The 21,374-nt window shown below is 37.9% G+C and overlaps 1 protein-coding gene across 3 annotated transcripts in view; it reads left to right on the top strand.

Moving 5' to 3' along the window:
* The window catches only part of mia3 (MIA SH3 domain ER export factor 3), a 46,098-nt gene that overhangs the window by 19,867 nt on the left and 4,857 nt on the right, over positions 1-21,374 (top strand). For all 3 annotated transcript variants that reach the window (XM_061885903.1, XM_061885904.1, XM_061885902.1), the window contains exons 7-22: positions 7,917-8,048; positions 10,739-10,760; positions 10,839-10,927; positions 11,014-11,091; positions 11,177-11,287; positions 11,366-11,437; positions 11,525-11,629; positions 14,586-14,708; positions 14,788-14,875; positions 14,951-15,003; positions 15,077-15,167; positions 15,253-15,391; positions 16,918-17,080; positions 17,180-17,215; positions 17,290-17,357; positions 19,541-19,626. In XM_061885903.1, coding sequence (XP_061741887.1) covers positions 7,917-8,048; positions 10,739-10,760; positions 10,839-10,927; positions 11,014-11,091; positions 11,177-11,287; positions 11,366-11,437; positions 11,525-11,629; positions 14,586-14,708; positions 14,788-14,875; positions 14,951-15,003; positions 15,077-15,167; positions 15,253-15,391; positions 16,918-17,080; positions 17,180-17,215; positions 17,290-17,357; positions 19,541-19,626 — 1,456 coding nt within the window. The remainder of the gene's footprint in view (positions 1-7,916; positions 8,049-10,738; positions 10,761-10,838; positions 10,928-11,013; positions 11,092-11,176; positions 11,288-11,365; positions 11,438-11,524; positions 11,630-14,585; positions 14,709-14,787; positions 14,876-14,950; positions 15,004-15,076; positions 15,168-15,252; positions 15,392-16,917; positions 17,081-17,179; positions 17,216-17,289; positions 17,358-19,540; positions 19,627-21,374) is intronic.

Genomic DNA, 21,374 nt, shown 5'->3' with positions numbered 1-21,374 from the left:
GTTCTCGATATCCATCAATTAATTGTAAATACAATTATCAGCTGTGATTCACTTAATAAGATGGATAATATTTTCAATAAGTTCATGATGTGAATCATAATTCCTCTTTGTACTTTGTAAACACTTATAGTTTGAACAGCCTCTAAACTGGATAATATTAGTGCATTGTTTTATTTTGCTTAATTCATTCCATAATTTAATCCCACATACGGATTTGCCAAACAAGGTTTTAAGTGTTGTACCTGCAAACAATTGCTTTAAATTTGATTTTCTTCTCAGGTTATATTTCTCCTATGTTGAGAATACTTGTTGTGCATTATTGGATAGCTGGGTATTACTTCCAAAGACATGCACCTGGGGATAGGTTGATTGGCAACACTAAATTGGCCCTAGTGTGTGAATGTGAGTGTGAATGTTGTCTGTCTATCTGTGTTGGCCCTGCGATGAGGTGGCGACTTGTCCAGGGTGTACCCCGCCTTCCGCCCGATTGTAGCTGAGATAGGCGCCAGCGCCCCCCGCGACCCCGAAAGGGAATAAGCGGTAGAAAATGGAAATGGATGGTATTATTTACTTTGTGCATAATTTTAGCTTTTTGCAAATCCACCAAATCATTTGAATTTCAATATCTTTCTTTCTTTCTTTAGTTTATTTCGAACATGAAACCACTTACATCACACAATTTCATATCACTTCACTTTACATCATGCCCGAAAAGGAGTAGGAAGAAGCAAAGCTTATTTAATCCTACCCCTTTCCCACTTCAGAGCGTTTACAAATATATACGTTCATTTACTGACAAAAGTACAACAATGACATCCGTGAATGATTAATATAGCAGTTTTTGTAATAGATAATTAAGTCAGTCTTGATAAAACATGCTGAGATGAAGAACATCTTATTTTCAATAAGTTTGAATTCTTCTTCTTTGTACTTTGTAGGCACTATTAGTTTGAACAGCCTCTTAAACAGTACATTACTTAACTTCTTTACTTAATCCATTCCATAATTTAATTCCACATACTGATATGCGAAAGCAGGGGTAGGGAACCTATGGCTCTCGAGCCATATGTGGCTCTTTTGATGACTGCATCTGGCTCTCGGATAAATCTTAGCTGACATTATTTAACATGTGAAGTAATTAATAATCCCGCTGGTAATCACTGTGTTAAAAATAATGTTCAAAATATAAAACATTCTCATGCATTTTAATCCATCCATCCATTTTCTACTACACATGTTCAAGAAGTCGCATTAATGTTAAGTACTATTGTATTTATTATTGATTAGCTTCAGAATAACAATGTTAGTAAAAAGAATAAGAGACTTATTGTACCATAAAAATCCTGGTCTTACTTAAAAATGCACACATTAAGTTGTATTCAGTGTTAAAAAAATATTATATGGCTCTCACGGAAATAACATTTTAAAATATTTGGCTTTCATGTCTCTCTCAGCCAAGAAGGTTCCCGACCCCTGTGCTAAAGGTTCTAAATGTGGTACATGCATACAAATGTTTTAAATTAGATTGTCCTCTAAGATTATATTTTTCCTCTTTAGTAGAGAATAATAGTTAAGCATTTTGACACATCAAGTATGTGTGTAAACTTTAACTTTATATTTCTGCACAATAACTCAGATATATCTTTGATCCATGGCATCATCGAACAAGTCCAATAATTCTCATTCGTTTGGCAACGCTGTATCGAATTTCACTGAAAGTTACGAGTTGTCCTGAACGCCTCACGACCCTCCTCCCCCCTGTGCTGTTGACTGGAGACGAAAGGCTGAAGTACACCGGAGCGGTGTTTAGCTGGCACCTATTAGCATAAACGCTGGCAGGGATAATCATCTCGACACTCATCCGTGCAGGTTCTGCGGCAACATTTAGCTATATTTGTACTAATGTCGCCTTTTGCACGCTCGTTAGTTAGATATCTGAGGGCTAGCTAGCCTGCCGGTGTTTATATAAAGGTGTGCTTCATGTATAGCTCGCACATTGGCCTTGACAAAACAAACCAGCGTTTGTTTTGTAGCGTCTATTTGTTTTAGCCAACGCGCTAACAGGTTAGCATATTTAATTGGGTTATTATTGTTGTAAGCTTCGAGCCACATGCTGACACGGCCTGTCATGGAACTCAATCATTTCTACATGATTCTCCTAAAGCAGCTCCAACATGTGAGTATTGGTAGTATGATGTTGTGATGACGTGTTACTATTGGAAGCATATGGCTGATGGGTCCACTAATATTTCATTCATTGACTTGGCACACAGAGAACCTTCATCTTGTGTTTTTAGGACAAATATTACAGTCCTGGCAATTTTTTTCCGATGCTTGAAAGTAGAGCTGGGCAATATGGCCTTTTTTTAATATCTCAGTATTTTTATGCCATATCGCGATATACGATATATATCTCGATATTTCTGCTTTAGCCTTGAATTAACACTTGATACATATAATCACAGCAGTTTGATGATTCTATGTGTCAACATTAAAAAATACTTGTTCATACTGAAATAATATATGTTCATTTTAAACTTTAATGCAGAGAAGGAAATCACAACTAAGTCAATTGACCAAAACTGTATTTATTAAACAGTTATTAGCAGGTGACTTTTCAAATGATGCTACATATTAGCAGTAATGCTACTGTTGGTAGCAACGTTTGTGCCCCACACTTGACAAATTAAAAGCCAACTGAAATGAGATTTTCTTATTTTTAACGGGGATAGCAGGTCCATTCTATGTGTCATACTTGATCATTTCGCGATATTGCCATATTTTTGCTGAAAGGATTTAGTAGAGAACATCCACGATAAAGTTCGCAACTTTTGCTTGCTAACAGAAAAGCCCTGCCTTTCCCGGAAGTCGCAGACGATGACGTCAAATGTTGATGGCTCCTCACATCTTCACATTGTTTCTGATGGGAGCCTCCAACAAAAATAGCTATTCGGACCGAGAAAACGACAATTTCCCCATTAATTTGAGCGAGGATGAAAGATGTTACCATTTCGTTGTCAATTGTATGGAATATGTACTGTACTGTGCAATCTACTAATAAATGTCTCAATCAATCAATCAATCAATCCTGCGAAATATGCCCGGCTTGACGACTGGAGAACAATTTTGATTTGGGCTTACGTTGTAAAATACTCAAATTAATGTTTTATCCAGACGCACACATTTTTCCAAATTTGGCCAAGTAGACACATTGTGAGTTTACTGGACGTCGTCTACATCACTAAAAGAAAAATCTAAGGAAGAGAATCTCTGCCATGTTCCATTAGTGTTTTTTTAATGCATAAATCGCCCGCTTGAATATTCCCTCTTTTTTACAACTCTCTCGTCATTTGGGATGTCTCTTGTGATTTCCCTTCCTGGTTCCATGACCCGCCCTATCTTGCCTCTGATTGGCCTGTCCCTAATGTTTGCATTTGCATTTTTAATTTCAACCGATCATGACTCATCATAGTAAACAACGAACCAATCATGGATGTTCTTATAAGTGCAAGCACGTCTTGGAAGGAGGAAGGGGAGGGGTTTAGTATCCCATGAGAGGGAGTGAGGAGCGGGGGAGAACAAGGAACACAACAAATAGGTAATGTTTGGTCATTTTAACTTGAAATAAATTATATCGATATTACCATGTTTTCTTAATTCATACGTTGTTTAAAAATATATCTATACAGTGAAGAAAATAAGTATTTGAACACCCTGCTATTTTGCAAGTTCTCCCACTTAGAAATCATGAAGGGGTCTGAAATCTTCAAGGTAGGTGCATGTCCACTGTATGAGAGATAACCTAAAAAGAAAAATCCAGAAATCACAATCTATGATTTAACAATTTATTTGTGTGATAAAGCTGAAAATAAGTAATTGAACACCAAAATTAATATTTGGTAGAGTAGCCTTTGTTTGCAATTACAGAGGTCAAACGTGTTCTATAGTTCTTCACCAGGTTTGCACAGACTGCAGGAGGGATTTTGGCCCACTTCTCCAAACAGATCTTCTCTAGATCAGTCAGGTTTCTGGGCTGTCGCTGAGTAACACAGACTTTCAGCTCCCTCCAAAGATTTTCAATTGGATTTAGGTCTGGAGACTAGCTAGGCCACTCCAGAACCTTGATATGGTTCTTACGAAGCCACTTCTTGGTTTTCCTGGATGTGTGCTTTGGGTCATTGTCATGTTGGAAGATCCAGCCAAGACTCCTCTTCAATGATCTGACTGAGGGAAGGAGGTTTTTGGCCAAAATCTCACAATACATAGCTGCAGTCATCCTCTCCTTAATACAGTACAGTCATCCTGTCCCATGAGCAGAAAAACACCACCAAGGCATGATGCTACCAACCCCATGCTTCACAATAGAGATGGTGTTCTTGGGATGGTAAGCATTATCTTCTTCCTCCAAACATGCATAGTGGAATTATGACCAAAAAGGTAAATTTTGGTCTCATCTGTCCACAAAACTTTCTCCCATGACTCCTCTGGAACATCCAAATGGTCATTGGCAAACTTAACATGTGCTGGTTTAAGCAAGGGAACCTTCCGTGCCATGCATGATTTCAAACCATGACGTCTTAGTGTATTACCAACAGTGACCATGGAAACAGTGGTCCCAGCTCTTTTCAGGTTATTGACCAAGTCTTGCCGTGTAGTCCTGGGCTGATTCCTCACCTTTCTTGGCATCATTGAGACCCCACGAGGTGATATCTTGTATGGGGCTCCACTCCGATTGAGATTGACCGTCATGTTTAGCTTCTTCTATTTTCTAATGATTGCTCCAACAGTGGACCTTTTTTCATCAAGCTGCTTGGCAATTTCTCCAGAGCCCTTTCCTTCCTTTGTGGAGTTGTACAATTTTGTCCCTGGTGTCTTTGGACAGCTGTTTGCTCTTAGCCATGCTGAATGTTTGGGTCTTACTGATTGTATGGGGTGGACAGGTATCTTTATGCAGCTAACGACTTCACACAGGTGCATCTCATTCAGGATAATACAGTAGAGTGGAGGAGGACTTTTAAAGGTGGACTAACAGGTCTTTGAGGGTCAGAATTCTAGCTGATAGACAGGTGTTGAAATACTTATTTTCAGCTGTATCATACGAATAAATTAAAAAATCATAGATTGTGATTTCTGGATTTTTTTTTTTTTAGATTATCTCTCATACAGTGGACATACACCTACCGCGAAAATTTCAGACCCCTCCACGATTTCTAAGTGGGAGAACTTGCAAAATAGCAGGGTGTTCAAATACTTCTTTTCTTGACTGTATATCTTACAAACTCGATATATCACCCAGCCCTACTTGAAAGTGATAGCTAACTTGAGAGATAGTGCAACTACAATAGTTATTACAAAATAAGTTTTTGATTTGAGATGTTGCATTGTTTGTTGCAAAATGTTGTAAAATCAGTGCATTATTATGTCGCTTTGTATACTTCATAAACTATTTGATGGTTTATACCGGAAAACTAATGTCATCAATGTCGACACAAACAGTTTTGCAACTGTCGTGGTGTTTTGCAAATAAAACACACACATTCACTTTAAAGGGGTCATATTATGATTTTTTCCCCTACATTTTAAACAACTTCTGGAGGTCTGCATAACTAGTCATGCTGGTTCTTTGGTCAAAATGTTGCATAGATTGTTTTACAGACTGTTTTCAAGCCGCTTTCCTGTTTCTTCAGGATGCATCATTTTGTGGGCGGTTTTAGTTAGGTCCCTCAGCATATTCTCCCTGCCATTTTTGTTGTGCTGCCGTATAGCGCTGGGCAATATGGCCTATTATTGATATCTCGATATTTTTAGGCCATGTCACAATACACAATATATATATTGATGTTTTGCCTTAGCCTTGAATTAACACTTGATGCATATAATCACACCAGTACGATGATTCTATGTGTATACATTAAAACAGTCTTGTTTTACTGCATTAATATATGCTCATTTTAAACTTTAATGGAGAGATCTGAGCCGAAGATGTCTTCGTGGCTTGTGCAGCCCTTTGAGACACTCGTAATTTAGGGCTATATAAATAAACTTTGATTGATTGATTGATTGAGAGGGAGATTACAACAACTCAATTTACTAAAACTGTAGCTATTAAACAGTTATTAAGAAGTGGCACAAACATTCATGTAATTTCCAAACAGAGAGTGCAAGATTGTCAGAGACATTTTAAAACAAGCTATTAGTGCACTTTTGTGCATGATGTCCCGAAGACAAAACAACACCAAATTAAAGTGCACTTTTTTCAGAGAACGCCAGTACAATATGTTAAAACAAACAAAGTGCACTTTTGTTCATGTCACAAAAAATATTTCAAAAACTGTAAGTAAAAAATTAGCTGCATACAAAGAAATCAAATTGTTTATGTACTTCGTTATGTGGTAGGTTACTGCGTATGTTATCGCCTTCTGTTTTTGACTATTTTTTGTTGCTCTGGAAATGGAAAACTCCAGGCTCAGTTTAGCATTTTGTTGGGTGCCTCACCGGCCGGAGATATTGACAAGTGGAGTTTCAAGCACTCTTTATTCTTTAGCGTGTGACTTTTCAAATGATGCTACAAATTAGTAGTGCTGCTACTTTTTGTAGCAGCGCTTTGTCCGCATACTTTACATATCGGTCCGATCCGGTGGCCATGTACTGCTTGCCTGTGTATCGGCTGGGGACATCTCTGCACTGCTGATCCGCCTCCGCTTGGGATGGTTTCCTGCTGGCTCCCTTGTGAGCGGGACTCTCGCTGCTGTGTTGGATCCGCTTTGGACTGGACTCTCGCGACTGTGTTGGATCCAATATGGATTGAACTTTCACAGTATCATGTTAGACCCGCTCGACATCCATTGCTTTCGTCCTCTCCAAGGTTCTCATAGTCATCATTGTCACCGACGTCCCACTGGGTCATCATTGTCACCGACGTCCCACTGGGTCATCATTGTCACTGACGTCCCACTGGGTGTGAGTTTTCCTTGCCCTTATGTGGGCCTACCGAGGATGTGGTAGTGGTTTGTGTTGTGGTTTGTGCAGCCCTTTGAGACACTAGTGATGTAGGGCTATATAAGTAAACATTGATTGATTGATTGATATTACGGTGGTGTGTTTAACATCTTCCTGCTTGAAGCAAAACCACCGCCAGACGATGGACCCCATGCTGGTTTTATTGGGAATTAATTGTTCTTCCTCTATTTGTTACCAGATTTGCACCTTCTTTCTCTCATATTACCACCTGCCACAGCTAACATTACCCACCAGCTACCTCTCTGCTGGGCGAGGGCGGATGACGTTGCATGTGCGACAGTATGTGACATATGTAAGAAGGTGCGCTTGTTTTAACATTCTGTGAGAAGGAGAGACAAGAAAGAGTGAGAAAAGCCTGTAGTTTAATGCCTGCAGCTAAAAGCAACTGCTTGAGAACGTATACTCACGAAATAGTCATTTTCTACATCGCACAGAGACAAACCCACGATATATCGAATATATTTGGTATATCGCCCAGTCCTACTTCCATACTGACAAATAAGTTCCAACTATATGCTACTTTGTATTAGAAATTGCAAAAGAAGAGGATTGCGTGTTGACCATAGCGTGGGTGGTCAGACTAAAATTACAGACCTCTGTCATCAATTTAAGTGGGAGAATGTGCACAATCGGTGGCTGACTAAATACTTTTTTGCCCCACTGTAAATATGTCCGCCATGCCTCTATGATTTGATATCAAATTTGGGGGACTTATGCAGATCCCAAATATACAACAGGTACCAATAGGTAAGAAATGTTGGTTTTGTACAATAAGGCCCCTTCAAAGCTTCAACGTGAGTTTCCCTGGCACGTATTTAGCAATAATCCCCAGGCCTTTCCCCCCACTTTTTTCCTAATGAACTCCCTTAATGACACTGTTGTGTATTTGTCCTCAGATGATTTCACTGTTGCCAGACGAGTGGAAGCCTGGGGAAACCTTCTATGGCTGCCCTTGGCAGGCTGTCATCATCACTGCGGCGGTGGGAGTCATGACGTTCACCATCTACTTCTGGAAAACCGTGCTGGCGGTAAGTGTTCCTATAATGGTAAAATGGCTTGGCTGCTAACATAACTACTTAAAGCATACTAATAGGCTTTAATTTCTAATCAGATTTTTTTCCAACACTAAATCTGATATGCATATTTAACCACTCACAATGTGTATTGGCCTATTTTAGTCCACTTTATTCCATTTTTGTACATGGTTCCTAAGCCGAAGAGGACTCGTTTGATTAACTCGAGTAGGTTGTTAGCATAGAATTAGCAAACACATGAAATTAAGCCACATGGCATTTATGTTAAAACATGTAAGACTCTACAGTACATTACATGGATTTTACATTAAATGTAGGTATTTCAACATTTATACTTTTTTTTTTTTCCTCTCTGAATGCAAATGTATGGGTTAGGTCGAATGGCCTATAACATCAGTGATGTAAAGGTACATCATTGTAGGCATCCATTATTCTGCAACACGGGCATGGAAAACAGTTTTAAAAATGTTTATACTTCAGCCCAATTAAACAATACAATTGAACCCCAGCTTACGAGTTTAATTATAAATACTCAAATCGTAATCAATGTTTGCCATTGAAATGAATTGACAATCAAAATATTGTGTTCTCTGACCCCCAAAAACACCACAATTTTAACATGTCGCTTGCTTTGTAAATAAATACATTCATAGATGAGAATTATTGCATGAAAAAACAATATCGGTCTAAGCCTGGGTCCCTGGAGAGGGCGTCCAGACTGAGGCCAAGGGAAAAAACAAGTCATAGCCAGAGCTTACATCATTCTTGCATGTGTGTAAGAGGGAAACATCAAAGGACATTAAAGACATTAAAAGAGCAACCAGCCACTTCTACATACAGCTATTAATAAAAAGTAAAAGAAAAATATACACTGTGGTGGCCTTTGCGGTGTTCCACGCCAGCGTATGCTGGAGTGAAGGGACCATGGCCAGAGACAGGAGCAGACCCAACAAAGCAACCAAGAGAGAAGACTCCACTCTCGGCCAGAGTCCAGTCCGCATGGATGAGCGAGGATACGTTCAAGAAGACGGAGGCGTCTGATCCCTGCTCATTCAGCCAAGACACTGTGAAGCTTGTCCGTCCCGGAGCTCAGTGCTAACTCCGCAGCTCTCTCTCTTCATCTGCATCTCCTCCAGTCTCTCCAAAAGGACTCTGGTGTGGCACAGACCCAGCAGCTGGTCTCCATGGCCAAAAGGCTCCCGGGAGGCAGATCCACAAGTTCACAAAAAAAGCACCGCAGAGGTCACGAAAGTGCCACCCCTTGTCACACAGTTCCAAAAGCTCCCGAACCAAAAGGCAAAAAAATATATATATATATATAATAACAACACATGAAAACAAGAGGGAAACACAAAAGGATGACACGAGAGCCCAGAGCTCCTGCCAACAGCAGCCGCTGCAGCGGCACCATCTTGGAAAAAAAAAACTTAAAAGCGTAACACTAAGCCGAGAGACGACTTGTATACTGAAAAACTCGAAAGCTGGGGTACACAATAATTTTTAACACAGCAAATCAAGGAAATGTGAACGGGACTCTCGCTGCTGTGTTGGATCCGCTTTGGACTGGACTCTTGCGACTGTGTTGGATCCATTATGGATTGAACTTTCACAGTATCATGTTAGACCCGCTCGACATCCATTGCTTTCCTCCTCTCCAAGGTTCTCATAGTCATCATTGTCACCGACGTCCCACTGGGTGTGAGTTTTCCTTTTCCTTATGTGGGCCTACCGAGGATGTCGTAGTGGTTTGTGCAGCCCTTTGAGACACTAGTGATTTAGGGCTATATAGGTAAACATTGATTGATTGATTGATTGATTGAAATGTAGTCATCCCTACAGATAAGTAATGTTCACATCTCAACTAATTCAGTACTAATTCCCGGTACCTGGGAATCGATACAAGTACTCAACGGTACCAATGTTTGGTACTTTTGTGTGTGTTAATAAATGTTAATTGTTTGATAGCATTTAATTTTTTTAAGTAACAAATGAGCTGTTTATGACAACTGTGCTGTCCAGTTATCTTGTTTTCCTGTACCATTCGCAATGGAGTTGTACTTCCAAGAAACTGTATAGGTTTTCTGTGGTATGTTTAAGTAGGACGTATCTTTTTCTAGCTAGCTGAATGTTATGTGGAGCCCTACAAAGTGTTTGTAATGTAATTACTGTGCGTATTACACATCAGTGGTTCGATTAACTTTCATTTTAGTTGTTTTCATTACCAAATTTGGAAGTGTTGAAATCGCCAAATAAAATCGCTAATGCTAACAGTAGTAGCCTGTCAATGGCAAATCCAATTAGCATCAAACTAGCTAATTTTAAAAGAGTCGAGCCTTACTTTACATTTGAGCATTTTATACAAAGCATACTTGCTGTGTTGATATTGAAACTGGCAACATTACTTCGAGGGAATTTGGCTGAGTCCGCCCTGAGTGCTGCTTGAGTGATTGTTTACGAGAGCCCAGTATTTAGTCTGCATCTGGACATGATGTCACGTGCAACAACGGTATTGAAATATGGAACCATTTGATTTTACCTAAATTGATACCCCAATGGAATTTGGTCGGTGCCTATAAAAGTACCGAATTTGGTACACATCCCTCATTCCTAAGTTTTTGCATTTTTAGGTTTCTAATTAAATTGTATTGAATAATATTCCAATTTGCTCTTCTTACATTTTGCAGGTTAAGAAGAGGAAATATCTTGGTAAGTTATATATTCCCCACTAATAAATCATATTTTTAAGTAGTCATTCTGTTTGCTAACTGATACATTTCAATTTAGTGGATGATAAAACAATGACTGATCAAATCCAAGCTGTCAAAAATGAGAAGGATGATGCACTGACCAGAGTGTCTGAATTCGAGAAACAGGTTAGCTTGCATTCAAACGTGCACATGCATCAATGAAATGCTTTCTTTTGTTTACAGTTTTTCCGTCTGCATATTTCTTTTCGTAGATTGAACAACTGAAAGAAAGTAAAAAAGAGTCTGCAGAGACTGTTAACTGTGCAGTGAAAAAGATGCGGCAGTTGGAGGTAACACTCTTAAGATCTTCTGTTACATATTGGCAATAAATGTATCTTACTGTTAACTACATTTGCTTTTATGTACTTTACATAGAGCCAGGTTTTGGAGGTAGAAAAACAAAATGAGCACATAGCGGAGGAAAAGAAGACGTACGAAAAACTACTCGAAGAAGAAAAGCAAAAGTCAATACAAATTGGAGACCGGGTTAGTAAATTATGATTACCAGTGTTGTAATATCAACGTGTCGTCTGTCTCACCATGCACACTGGTGTCTTTAAATAGATACAAAAATTGGAGAAGTCAAATGAGAAGCTACAGCTGAGCAGGAAGAAAGTCCAGGAAGCATTAGCCAAGGTACAAATAGTTACATCGTCTTTTGATTGCGCAATCCTGTAAGATTCAATTTCAACGCATCTCACACATGGAACACATTTGCCACAGACTGCTGTTCTCTTGGATGAGGCCAAGATCCGGGAAGATGCACGGAATGTTCAGCACAAATGCCTTGAGAGGGAGCATGCAGCCCTGAAAGAAGAAAATAAAAATGTAAGACTTTGTTGCTTTTAACCCATTTTACAGTTTTTTTGGGAGTTAGTTAATTTTTTTAGTCCATTTTGGTTTATCCTGAGTTATGTCACATTTTCACTGCATGTTACTGTCCTGTTACCCATTTGCCTCTTAGCAGAGAAATGTGTTAGCATCTTGTTCTGACTGATTTGTTCAATGCTTTATCTTTTTTTGTTTTCTGTGAGGCTATTTTGAAATGGAAGCCCAAAACAGATGTGCTAGTGCTGTGCAATGGAAATTATATCTCACCAAATTAAATGTTTTGATTATGGCTGTTACGATAAACTGTAATAATTATGAAACTCCTGATGGTTAGTGTTACCAATTTGAAATAAAATGATTGATAAACCGAGATGGATAACTGCACTTTGATAAACTCAAAGACTGGTGCCAGCTTGCTAACTTAAATGCTAACATGAAAACAAGAGACATTAAGGTATCTTTCCATTGAAAAAACACATACCCCAATCCAAATTTATATAAACACAGTGTCTGAGTAACTAATATATTTAATTGTGTACATTGAATCTATAAGCTGTGATCGTTCTATAACCGGAGGAATATGAGACGCAGGTGATTTTACGTGCGTTCAAGGACCACTGAACAGAGTTGGATGCCAAAACGCCCACTACAAATAAAAATTATTAGTTACTAACATTTACATAGCACTTTACATAGTGAAACACATTATCTACATTGAAGCTACATTTAAACCACTGTGGGTGGCTAAGGGGAACAAAGGTAATGTGTCTTGCCCAAGGACACAATGGCAGTGACTAGGATGGCAGAAGCTGGAATCAAACCAATAAACCTCAAGTTGCTGGCGTGGCCCCTCCTATTGACTAAGAAATGTGTTACTTGCTTTAAATCTTAAATTGTTACAATCCAAACCAATATTTAAAATACTAAAAGCTTAGCCATTAAAACAGATAACATACTAAGACTAAAACACTATCAGTGAAGCATAAAAAACACAAACCATGCAAAATACTGGCTTTTCTAACTTTATGTATATTTATTATAGTTATTTAAAATATAACTAGGTCTAAAAGATGGGTGTGTGTGTGTGTGTGTGTGTGTGTGTGTGTGTGTGTGTGTGTGTGTGTGTGTGTGTATGTGTGTGTGTGTGTGTGTGTGTGTATGTGTATAAGTACTTTTGAGCACATTCAGCAATAATAACTATGATATGAACATTTTATATCGTTACATCCCTAATTGTGATATTTGATGTTGATTAAATTATTTGTTTTGTTGGATGAAGAGGAAGTGATACTTTTGGAAATTAACTTTGCTGGATCTTGTAGACTCATTGATTTTTTTTTTAAAGATTGCATGTAACCCATATTAAGTATGTGTTGATAAAAAATGTAACTTCATATACAATATCAATGGTATAAGAAGTAAAAGTTTAAGACTTGTGTATGGGCCAGTATTTTTATTTTTTTTTCTGTAAGGCGGAATGTTAGAAAAGGCAAAAAAAAAACAAAAAAAACACTCAGGTCTTTAATAAAAATCAAGGTTTCCCTAAATGTAATTAATTGTGGCGGCCCGTCATGGCAAAATCAAAGCCCTTACCCCTTAAAAATGAGTTTTGTTGGTGTAAAAAAAAACCAATCAAAGTAATGTATTGTAGCGTCGAGAAGAAGTCAAAGTCTGAGACTTTTTTTTAAATGTTTTCAGCAATAACGAATGAACATAAACATTAACACCAGCAAGTCGCTATAGTTTGAATGTATGTATAGATATAACCTATTATTTCTGCACTGTTGCTAAATGTTGCATCAAAAATTTAGCCGCCGAAAAAAGACTTTGCTCACTGAAATAGCACTGACAAAACCAAATGTTGTAATGACGTAAGCAACTCACAGGATTTTCTGCGGTGTACACATATTTTTTAAAATAGCCAGGATAGATCAACGGACAGCGACTTACAAAATATGCAAATATTAAAGAGAAAGTGGCTGGAGAAGCAGCGCGAAGAAAGTGTGACGTCAGGATCGCTGTAGCGCTCGCTGATTGTCCCAGACACCAAGCAACACAAGTAAAGAGTCTATAAACACGAGTACAGTCTACAGTAACACTAGAAAAAGATGCTGGATTTGTTGCTAGTCGTTTTTAACAATGAAAAAGTCACTACAAGTTTTTGAGAAGTCTCTTTTTTTGAAAAATGTTCAGGCACTTACAATTGAAAATACAGCAAAACTCTATACTATAAAGAAATAATGAACAACACAAATTGAAAATAACACAGATTTCTTATGAAATTTGTGTAAATATGTATGTACCACATCGCATATTATGCAAATAATAAGATGTCATATTGACCCCGCCCCTAGCCACGCCACTTCCACCACGGGTATTTTGGCAATCTGGGGGAAACCCTTTAAATTGTTTGGAATGGTCCTATGCTGCCTTTAGTTTGAAGTGGAGTGGTTTTTTTGGGGGTTTTTTGACGACACCGAGTGGCCACTATAATTCAAGTTAAGCTCACGATGCAGTAAATTGAAGGATGCGTACACATTTGTTACTGGATAATTTGTAAAACACTTCTGCTTTGGAGACTTGTATGTGGAAGTAATACGTAACGGTAATTGTTCAATACTTAAATTGCTCTTTTAAAGTGTAAATATTGTTCAAATCACGGGCGTGATTTATGTGCTTAGCTGTTGTATAGCAGTTAGCTCTTAGTATCCTATCATATTTATTAGCTTTTGTAAATGACTTCACTGAAATAAAAGATCAACTTTGTGTCATTTGAGGACATTGACGTTAGCTGGCTGCAGAACTGCTTGTATCGGCGCGTTTATCAGGTATTTTAGACACAAGCCGTTATAACCTGATACTTGTTTTTTTGGGCACCCCAAGTTTCAGCCCTGTTGGAAGTCTGCATTTGTGAGTGTTTTTGCTCATAAGTATTTTTTTGTTCTTTTTCCAGCTGAAAGTTACCATAAAAGACTGGGAGGACAAACACGCCACACTGAGCGAACAGATCAAAGTCTATCAAAAGGCCCAAAAAGAGCTGGAAGACTCTGTAGTGCTCAAAGATCACAACGTGGAGGTCAGCACTTTCTTACACACTTGCTTGTTGTGAGGCTTCAACAATCAACACTGCATTGCAACAAATTATCTCCTGGCAGGTTTTGTCCGAACTCCTGGCAGATCTCGATGCTTGTGAGTTGCAAAAAAGTGACAGCAACATGTTAGTGAATGGCGAACTAGCATCTGGTAAGCACAGCCAAGGAAGTAGTACGCCAAGTGATTTGGACAGTTCTTAACCATATATTTGTGCATTTTGCACAGATAAGAAGACTGCAGTAAAGAACAGGATCAAACAGATGATGGATGTTTCCAGGGTAATGGAGTATAATTCAACATAGTTCTGAGTGATCAGTAATCTTCATGTTGTTCTCACGATCATGTATCCAGGTCCAAACCACACTCGCAGTCATTGAAGAGGAACGAGACCGCTTCATGTCCAAACTGCTTAACGAGGAAAAATCCAGGAACGCTCTGGAAGGTGTGTGGATCATAGAGAACGGGAATATCGTGGCAAAGTGTTATAGGACAGTTTGTTATACAATTTGGTCCTCGTTGTGCCACAGAAAAACACCAGGAACTGGAACACGCCATAGCAACCCTCAAAAGCGAGAAGAGCCACGTGGAAAACCAGTTGAAGATCCTGCAGCAGAAGAATGAAATAATGGTGGAAATGTACCAACAGAAAGAGAATACTCTGCAGCAGTAAGTTACTTCATGCTTTCATTGCAGTCTACATGAAATGAATACTTTGTTACATTTAACATGGAAATAATTCCAAAGATATAGTTGCACAATTCTGTAAAATAGCGTATTTCCTTTTTATATTGTCCGAGAGCATTGATGTACTCAATTGTAGAGAATATATAATGTTTATTGAGCGCAAGGTGCGGTTTTCACACCACTTTTTTCCTGAAAGAACACATTTTACTTTGAGCCATGTTTGCTATTTAGCTGGTTTGTGCCGTGGTAGACATCTATTGTAGCATATGTCCTAGTAAGGTACCTATTTCCTGTGTTAATGGACGCATTGCGGGGCGTCTTATTTGGGGTGTGGGGCTTTTTTTATCAAGTAAGCAATGTCTTCTATTTGAGCCTACAGTGGAACCTTGATTTCCGAACTTAATTGGTTCTTGAACAGGGTTCGTGAATCAAAAAGTTTGAATAGTGAAGCAAATTTGTCCATTAAGTATGGATAGTGGGTTCTAGCCTTGACAAGTCCATATTTGTACACTTTGAATACAATACTTTATATCAAGGGGGTGATTGATCAACTTTTTCTTTATTAACAAGACAAAACAACAAGAATTTTGTGGTGCACTCACAAATGATAAGAACTCCACAAAAATCCTCAATGAATTAAGTGTTTGTACACAGAGACATAGTTTGCAAACTTGCAAATTTGACCCAATCCAAAAGTTGGTAAATCGAAAAGTTCACAAAAAGATGGCATATATGTTAGGTGTAGTCTTTTTTGTGGATTACCCTTTTTTAAGTGTGGTTATGGTACATTCATACTGAACCACCACAACCCAAATACGGTAATCAGTGTTTTTGTATTTAAAGGCTGGAGCTTTCAACAATGCAGTCTATTAATGAACAGGCATTTGTTGTGTTCTTTCCATGTCATTCATGCTGCTATATTCCTCCTCTCAGCTGGGGCTGCAACTAATGATTATTTTGATAGTCGATTAGTCAACGATTATCTGAAAGATTAGTTGACTATTCGTATAATAAAGCGTACACATATTTAATGGCCCCAAATTTTTCCATCGACTTCTAAATGCAGTTTAAGTTATTTCAGGCATGTGTTTAGGAACAACAAAGATGACTATTTCATTAATAAATATGTATCATACTCGAACTGTGCTGCTCATTCAGCTGTTACAAAAATTAAAATTACTATTAAAATGTAGTCCATTTAGAAGAGGAGGAAAGGCAAAGTGCTAAAAAAACTAAAAAAACAACCTTGTTTATGTATTAAAACAACAGTTAACATAGCAGCATGAAAACAAACAAATTATAAAATATAACTTACTCAACAAGAAAAGCATTTTGTGATGTTTAAAAAGCTGCACACTGGTATATTGATTAACTCTCCGCAGTTTTAGCACTCCAATGGACTCAATGTGTAGAATGATATATTTGATTAATTCTTAAAATGTTGGCTATTTATTAAAATTTGCCTTATGTTCTGCAACTTATGCCAGTGTTTTGTTACGATGCCACAGGAGGCTGACCAAAGAGGAACTGGAGCGTCGCAGCAAAGAGAGCATGCTGTCTGAGGTGGGAGGAAAAGCTGTGGAGGCCGAGGAGCAGGTGAAGGTCTTGCGTCAGCGTATTAATGAAATGGAGGAGCAGATGAAGAAGACTGAGGTGGTTTATAAGGAGCAGGTAGACACATGTTTTTTTTTGTTGTTTGTCGAAGCTAGAACTAGCAAATATATTTAATCGTAAACCTTCTCTTAAATGTCTCTTCTCCTTTTGTTTTAGATAAAAGAACAGGAGAATAAAACTCATTCAAATTGGGTATGTTGCATAAAATATGCTCAGGAATGTAGCATGTAAAAATAAAAAGTATAAATTGTAACTTATTTTCGTAGGTAAACGCTCGTAATGCAGAGCGAGCTTTGAATCAAGAGAAACATGAGTCATCAAAACTGCGTGAAAAGTAAGTAAAACCTGACCGTGCAAGTATTAAGTTTTGTAAAGTATTGTAATTTTTCCCGTTCTTTCTTTCTCTCCACCTACTATAGCTATTGGGTTAGAGTTATTTGTGGCGAAAGTTGACATATTTCCCGATAACATTAAATGAACTTATGATTTTTATTACTTAAGTATCCATATTTTAGTAATCAATCTGGGGAAAAAAAAAACATTTAAAAATAAAAATTGGAAAACAAATACTATATTGATATTATACTCGTTTATAACACACCGACTTCAAACTAGACAGTAGATGGCAGTAAAACCCCTACTCAGAGCTCATTGTCTAACTGTACTATTTGTATTAGTTATAACTAATAATAGTCATAATTATAGTTGCAGAAAGAAACATCATAGGCGTCATTATTGTTCGCTCTCTGCTTTGTCGTCCACAAGTTACAAGCATTCTGTGTGTATCGTGAGCGACATATAGCGGTAATTTTTTGGGGGAAATAAGACCGTAAGAGATTGTCAAAATCTCTGTCATGTATATGCTAACTCTCTGCTAGGTCAGGGTTGCAAATGAAAATCTGATCCTAGTTGTCTTACCCTGAATAAATGAGTATATAAGTATATGTTAACTAAGAAGTGAGGACGGCGGTGTATTGCTAAATGTTTATATACTACATTTCCCAGAAGGCTTAGCGCTGTAAACCAGGAGCAAGTTTGAGCTAGGGCTGGGCGATATGGCTTACTTTTAATATCTTCATATTTTTAGGCCATATCCCGATACACGATATATATCTCGATATTTTGCCTTAGCCTTGAATTAACATTTGATACATATAATCACAGCAGTGTGATGATTCTATATGTCTACATTAAAACATTTTTGTTCCTACTGCATTAATGTATGTTCATTTTAAACTTACATGCAGAGAAGGAAATCACAACCAAGTCAATTTAGCAAAACTGTATTTATTAAACAGTGGCACAAACATTCATGTCATTTCAAAACCGAATGTGCAAGATAGAGACATTTTAGAACAAGCTAGTTGTGCACTTTTGTGCATGATGTCACTAAGATGACATCAAAACAACACTAAATTAAAATAGTTTTTGTACAGAACACCACGACAATAGTTTAAAACAAATAAAGTGCACTTTTGTGCATAATGTCACACAAGATATTTCAATAACTGTCAAAAAAAGATGCATAAGAGGGAATCAAATCACTATGTGGTAGGTTACTGCGGACATTATCTCCTTTTGTCGGTGACTATTTTTTTCATACGGTGTTGTTCTTGAAATGTTTGCCTCGGCATTTTGATGGTGTGGGCATGTGGCACCGAACGGAGATGTTGAAATGCAGAGTAAACACTCTTCATTCTCTAGTGGGTGACTTTTTAAATGATGCTACATGTTAGCAGTAATGCTACTTTTTGTCGCAACGCTTATGCCCCACACTTGACAAATTACGGTTGTCTGTTCGATATATTCCCACTTGAAGCCAAACCACCGCCAGACGACGGACCCCCTGCTGTTTTTCTTGGGAATTAATTCTTCCTTCATTTGTTACCAGATTCTTACGTTCGTTCTCCCATATTACCCACTCGCACCACAGCTAACATTACCATGCTACTACCTCTCTGCTCTGCGAGGGCGGATACGTATGTGACGTATGTAAGAAGGTGCGCTTGCTGTCTGTGAGAAAGAGAGATACGAAAGAGTGGGAAGAGCCTGTCGTGTAATACCAGCAGCTTAAAAGCAACTGTGTGAGAACGTATACGATAGTCATTTTCTATATCGCACAGAGACGAACCCACGATATATCGAGTATATCGATATATCTCCCAGCTCTAGTTTGAACTATGCGGGAGGACAACAGTTGTGCTGTTTGAGCAATGAAGAGTTGTATTTTTATGTTGTTTCTGCTTCATTTCCACAAAAAACAAACGCTTTGAGTTGACATGGCATGCCACATAGACCAATTCGCTTGATGAAAATGACACTGATTGGCTAAACATGCAGGGACACTGGTATTTGACAAAGTTGTCAGGCTTTCACAGGGAATTTTTGAATTTGCTAGAATTGGCGACATTGCGAATTCCTAGATGGACTGTCCAAGAATCAATTTGTAACATTGTTAGAAAATCCAGTTAATGGAAGTAGATTTATTTATTTATTTTTTTGCTTCTGCCTTCACAGGTTGGCAGAGCTGACCTCTCAGCTGAATGAGCGCCGTGCACCTCTCTTCAGGCCTAACTCGGGACAAGCTGCTGGTGTTAGTCAAGGTAATCACACACACACACCCTGCTGTCTACCTTAATAATCATGATTGCTTACGGGATACTAGTAGTGTAACGATTTTATTCAGAATTTGTATTTGCCAATACAATTCAAAGTCAATATTATTTATTTAGAATGATACGATCTGAAACGATTTAGTGAGTTGAATTAGATTCAGTAACTTTTTAGCAAAAAAATAAATAAAATCAACCAGTGACTGACAAATAAATCCAGAACACTGCAGGTAAAGTGTCCTCCGTTGCTGTTATTTCTTGTAAGGGAATTTTGTATGAAGGTATTATGGCTACAAACAAGCAAGTAAACAACAACAATAATGACCAATGCTTTCACATCTTATTTGAATAAAGTGCAACCAATGCTTTAGTTTGAATTACCAAGAGGAAACCTTTTCTGCTCACATTTTCATCATTCAAGCAACGTTCTATAGAACTACAGTAACCAACATTTTAACAGTAGATTTACCTGCTCAAAAAAGTTCCCCGACAAGACCATACAGTATCCGCCCTGGCATTGCCAATGAAGGACAGCGTCCCGGCTGTGCGGAAGCATGTATGCTTCCTCATCCCTGTTGATGCTGTTGGCCCCTCGCTTCCTAATTTTCATAGCATCTTTGATCCATCTCTAGAATTTCTTTCTTTCTTAGAAAATAACTTTTCCTTGACAATCAGTTGTTGTGTTCCGGAAGTCATGTGTCACCGTAACTTGCTCCGCTGTCACTTCTGTTGTGTGTGTTGCGTCTTTTATGGTTTATAGTTGTTTTGCGGCTTTAATATTGTGTTGTTGTTTGTCTCTGTCGTAGCTTTTGCAAACGTGCTGTAGCTAAAAGTTTTTGTGTTGTAATTAATATTTGTAATGACCTTTCCCGACTATTGTAGGTATGCACCATTTCTGTTTTGATGATGCCACAGATGGGCAAATAGACTTAACGTTTAACGTACTTAAAAATGTTAAACTTTATATTAAGTCTGCCGTTCTTAAATTCAATGTTTTCCTTTGTCTGGTTTTGATCAAATTGATTCCCTTTTAAATCGATCTGGAATTGATGCCTATCTTCCAGAGGCAAACATGCCCAGCACGAATTGATATACTTAAAATTGAGTAATATAAATCGATCTATCGATTGTTACACCCCTATATCATACACACTATATACGATTGTTACAGAATGTATGTTCAATCAAGATATTAATCATTTTAGGGTTTCTCCCAGATTTCCAACTTATCTTTGGCGGTGGAGCCTTTGGTCAATATGACGTTGTCATATAATTTGCCATGATTCATATATTTTGTTTAAAAAAGGCGAAAACAAAATGATGCATACATTTAAAAGCAAATCAGTTATTAATTACTATTAACGTATATTTTTTCCTAGATAATTTTGCTCTATATTTTAATTGTTGCAGCCTTTTGTACATTGTACTTCAAAAAATGTTCACATTTTTAGAGACTTCTCCGATCTTTAATTTGTTTCCATGTTAAAAAAATCCCAATTTTTAAGACGCGGTGGATTTTATTTTGAAGTTGTGAGCTGCCATGATCAATTATATGTAAAGGAAACCCTGAGTTTCAAATTTTCATTGAAATCACTTAATTTGATCAAATACAGCATGATGATACCAAATGAACAGATGACAATGGAATGGTGACAGAAGGGAAAGATGTCAGATAACTTAGTTGTGGGCGTGTTTCAAGTTAAAACATGAGCTTTAAGGAGGTTTCCACAATTTTTTGA

This window comes from Nerophis ophidion, linkage group LG24 (genome assembly GCF_033978795.1).
Source record: "Nerophis ophidion isolate RoL-2023_Sa linkage group LG24, RoL_Noph_v1.0, whole genome shotgun sequence".
NCBI classification, from domain to species: domain Eukaryota; kingdom Metazoa; phylum Chordata; class Actinopteri; order Syngnathiformes; family Syngnathidae; genus Nerophis; species Nerophis ophidion.
The sequence above is the reverse complement of the archived record's forward strand: the minus strand, read 5'-3'. Positions and strand labels throughout refer to the sequence as shown.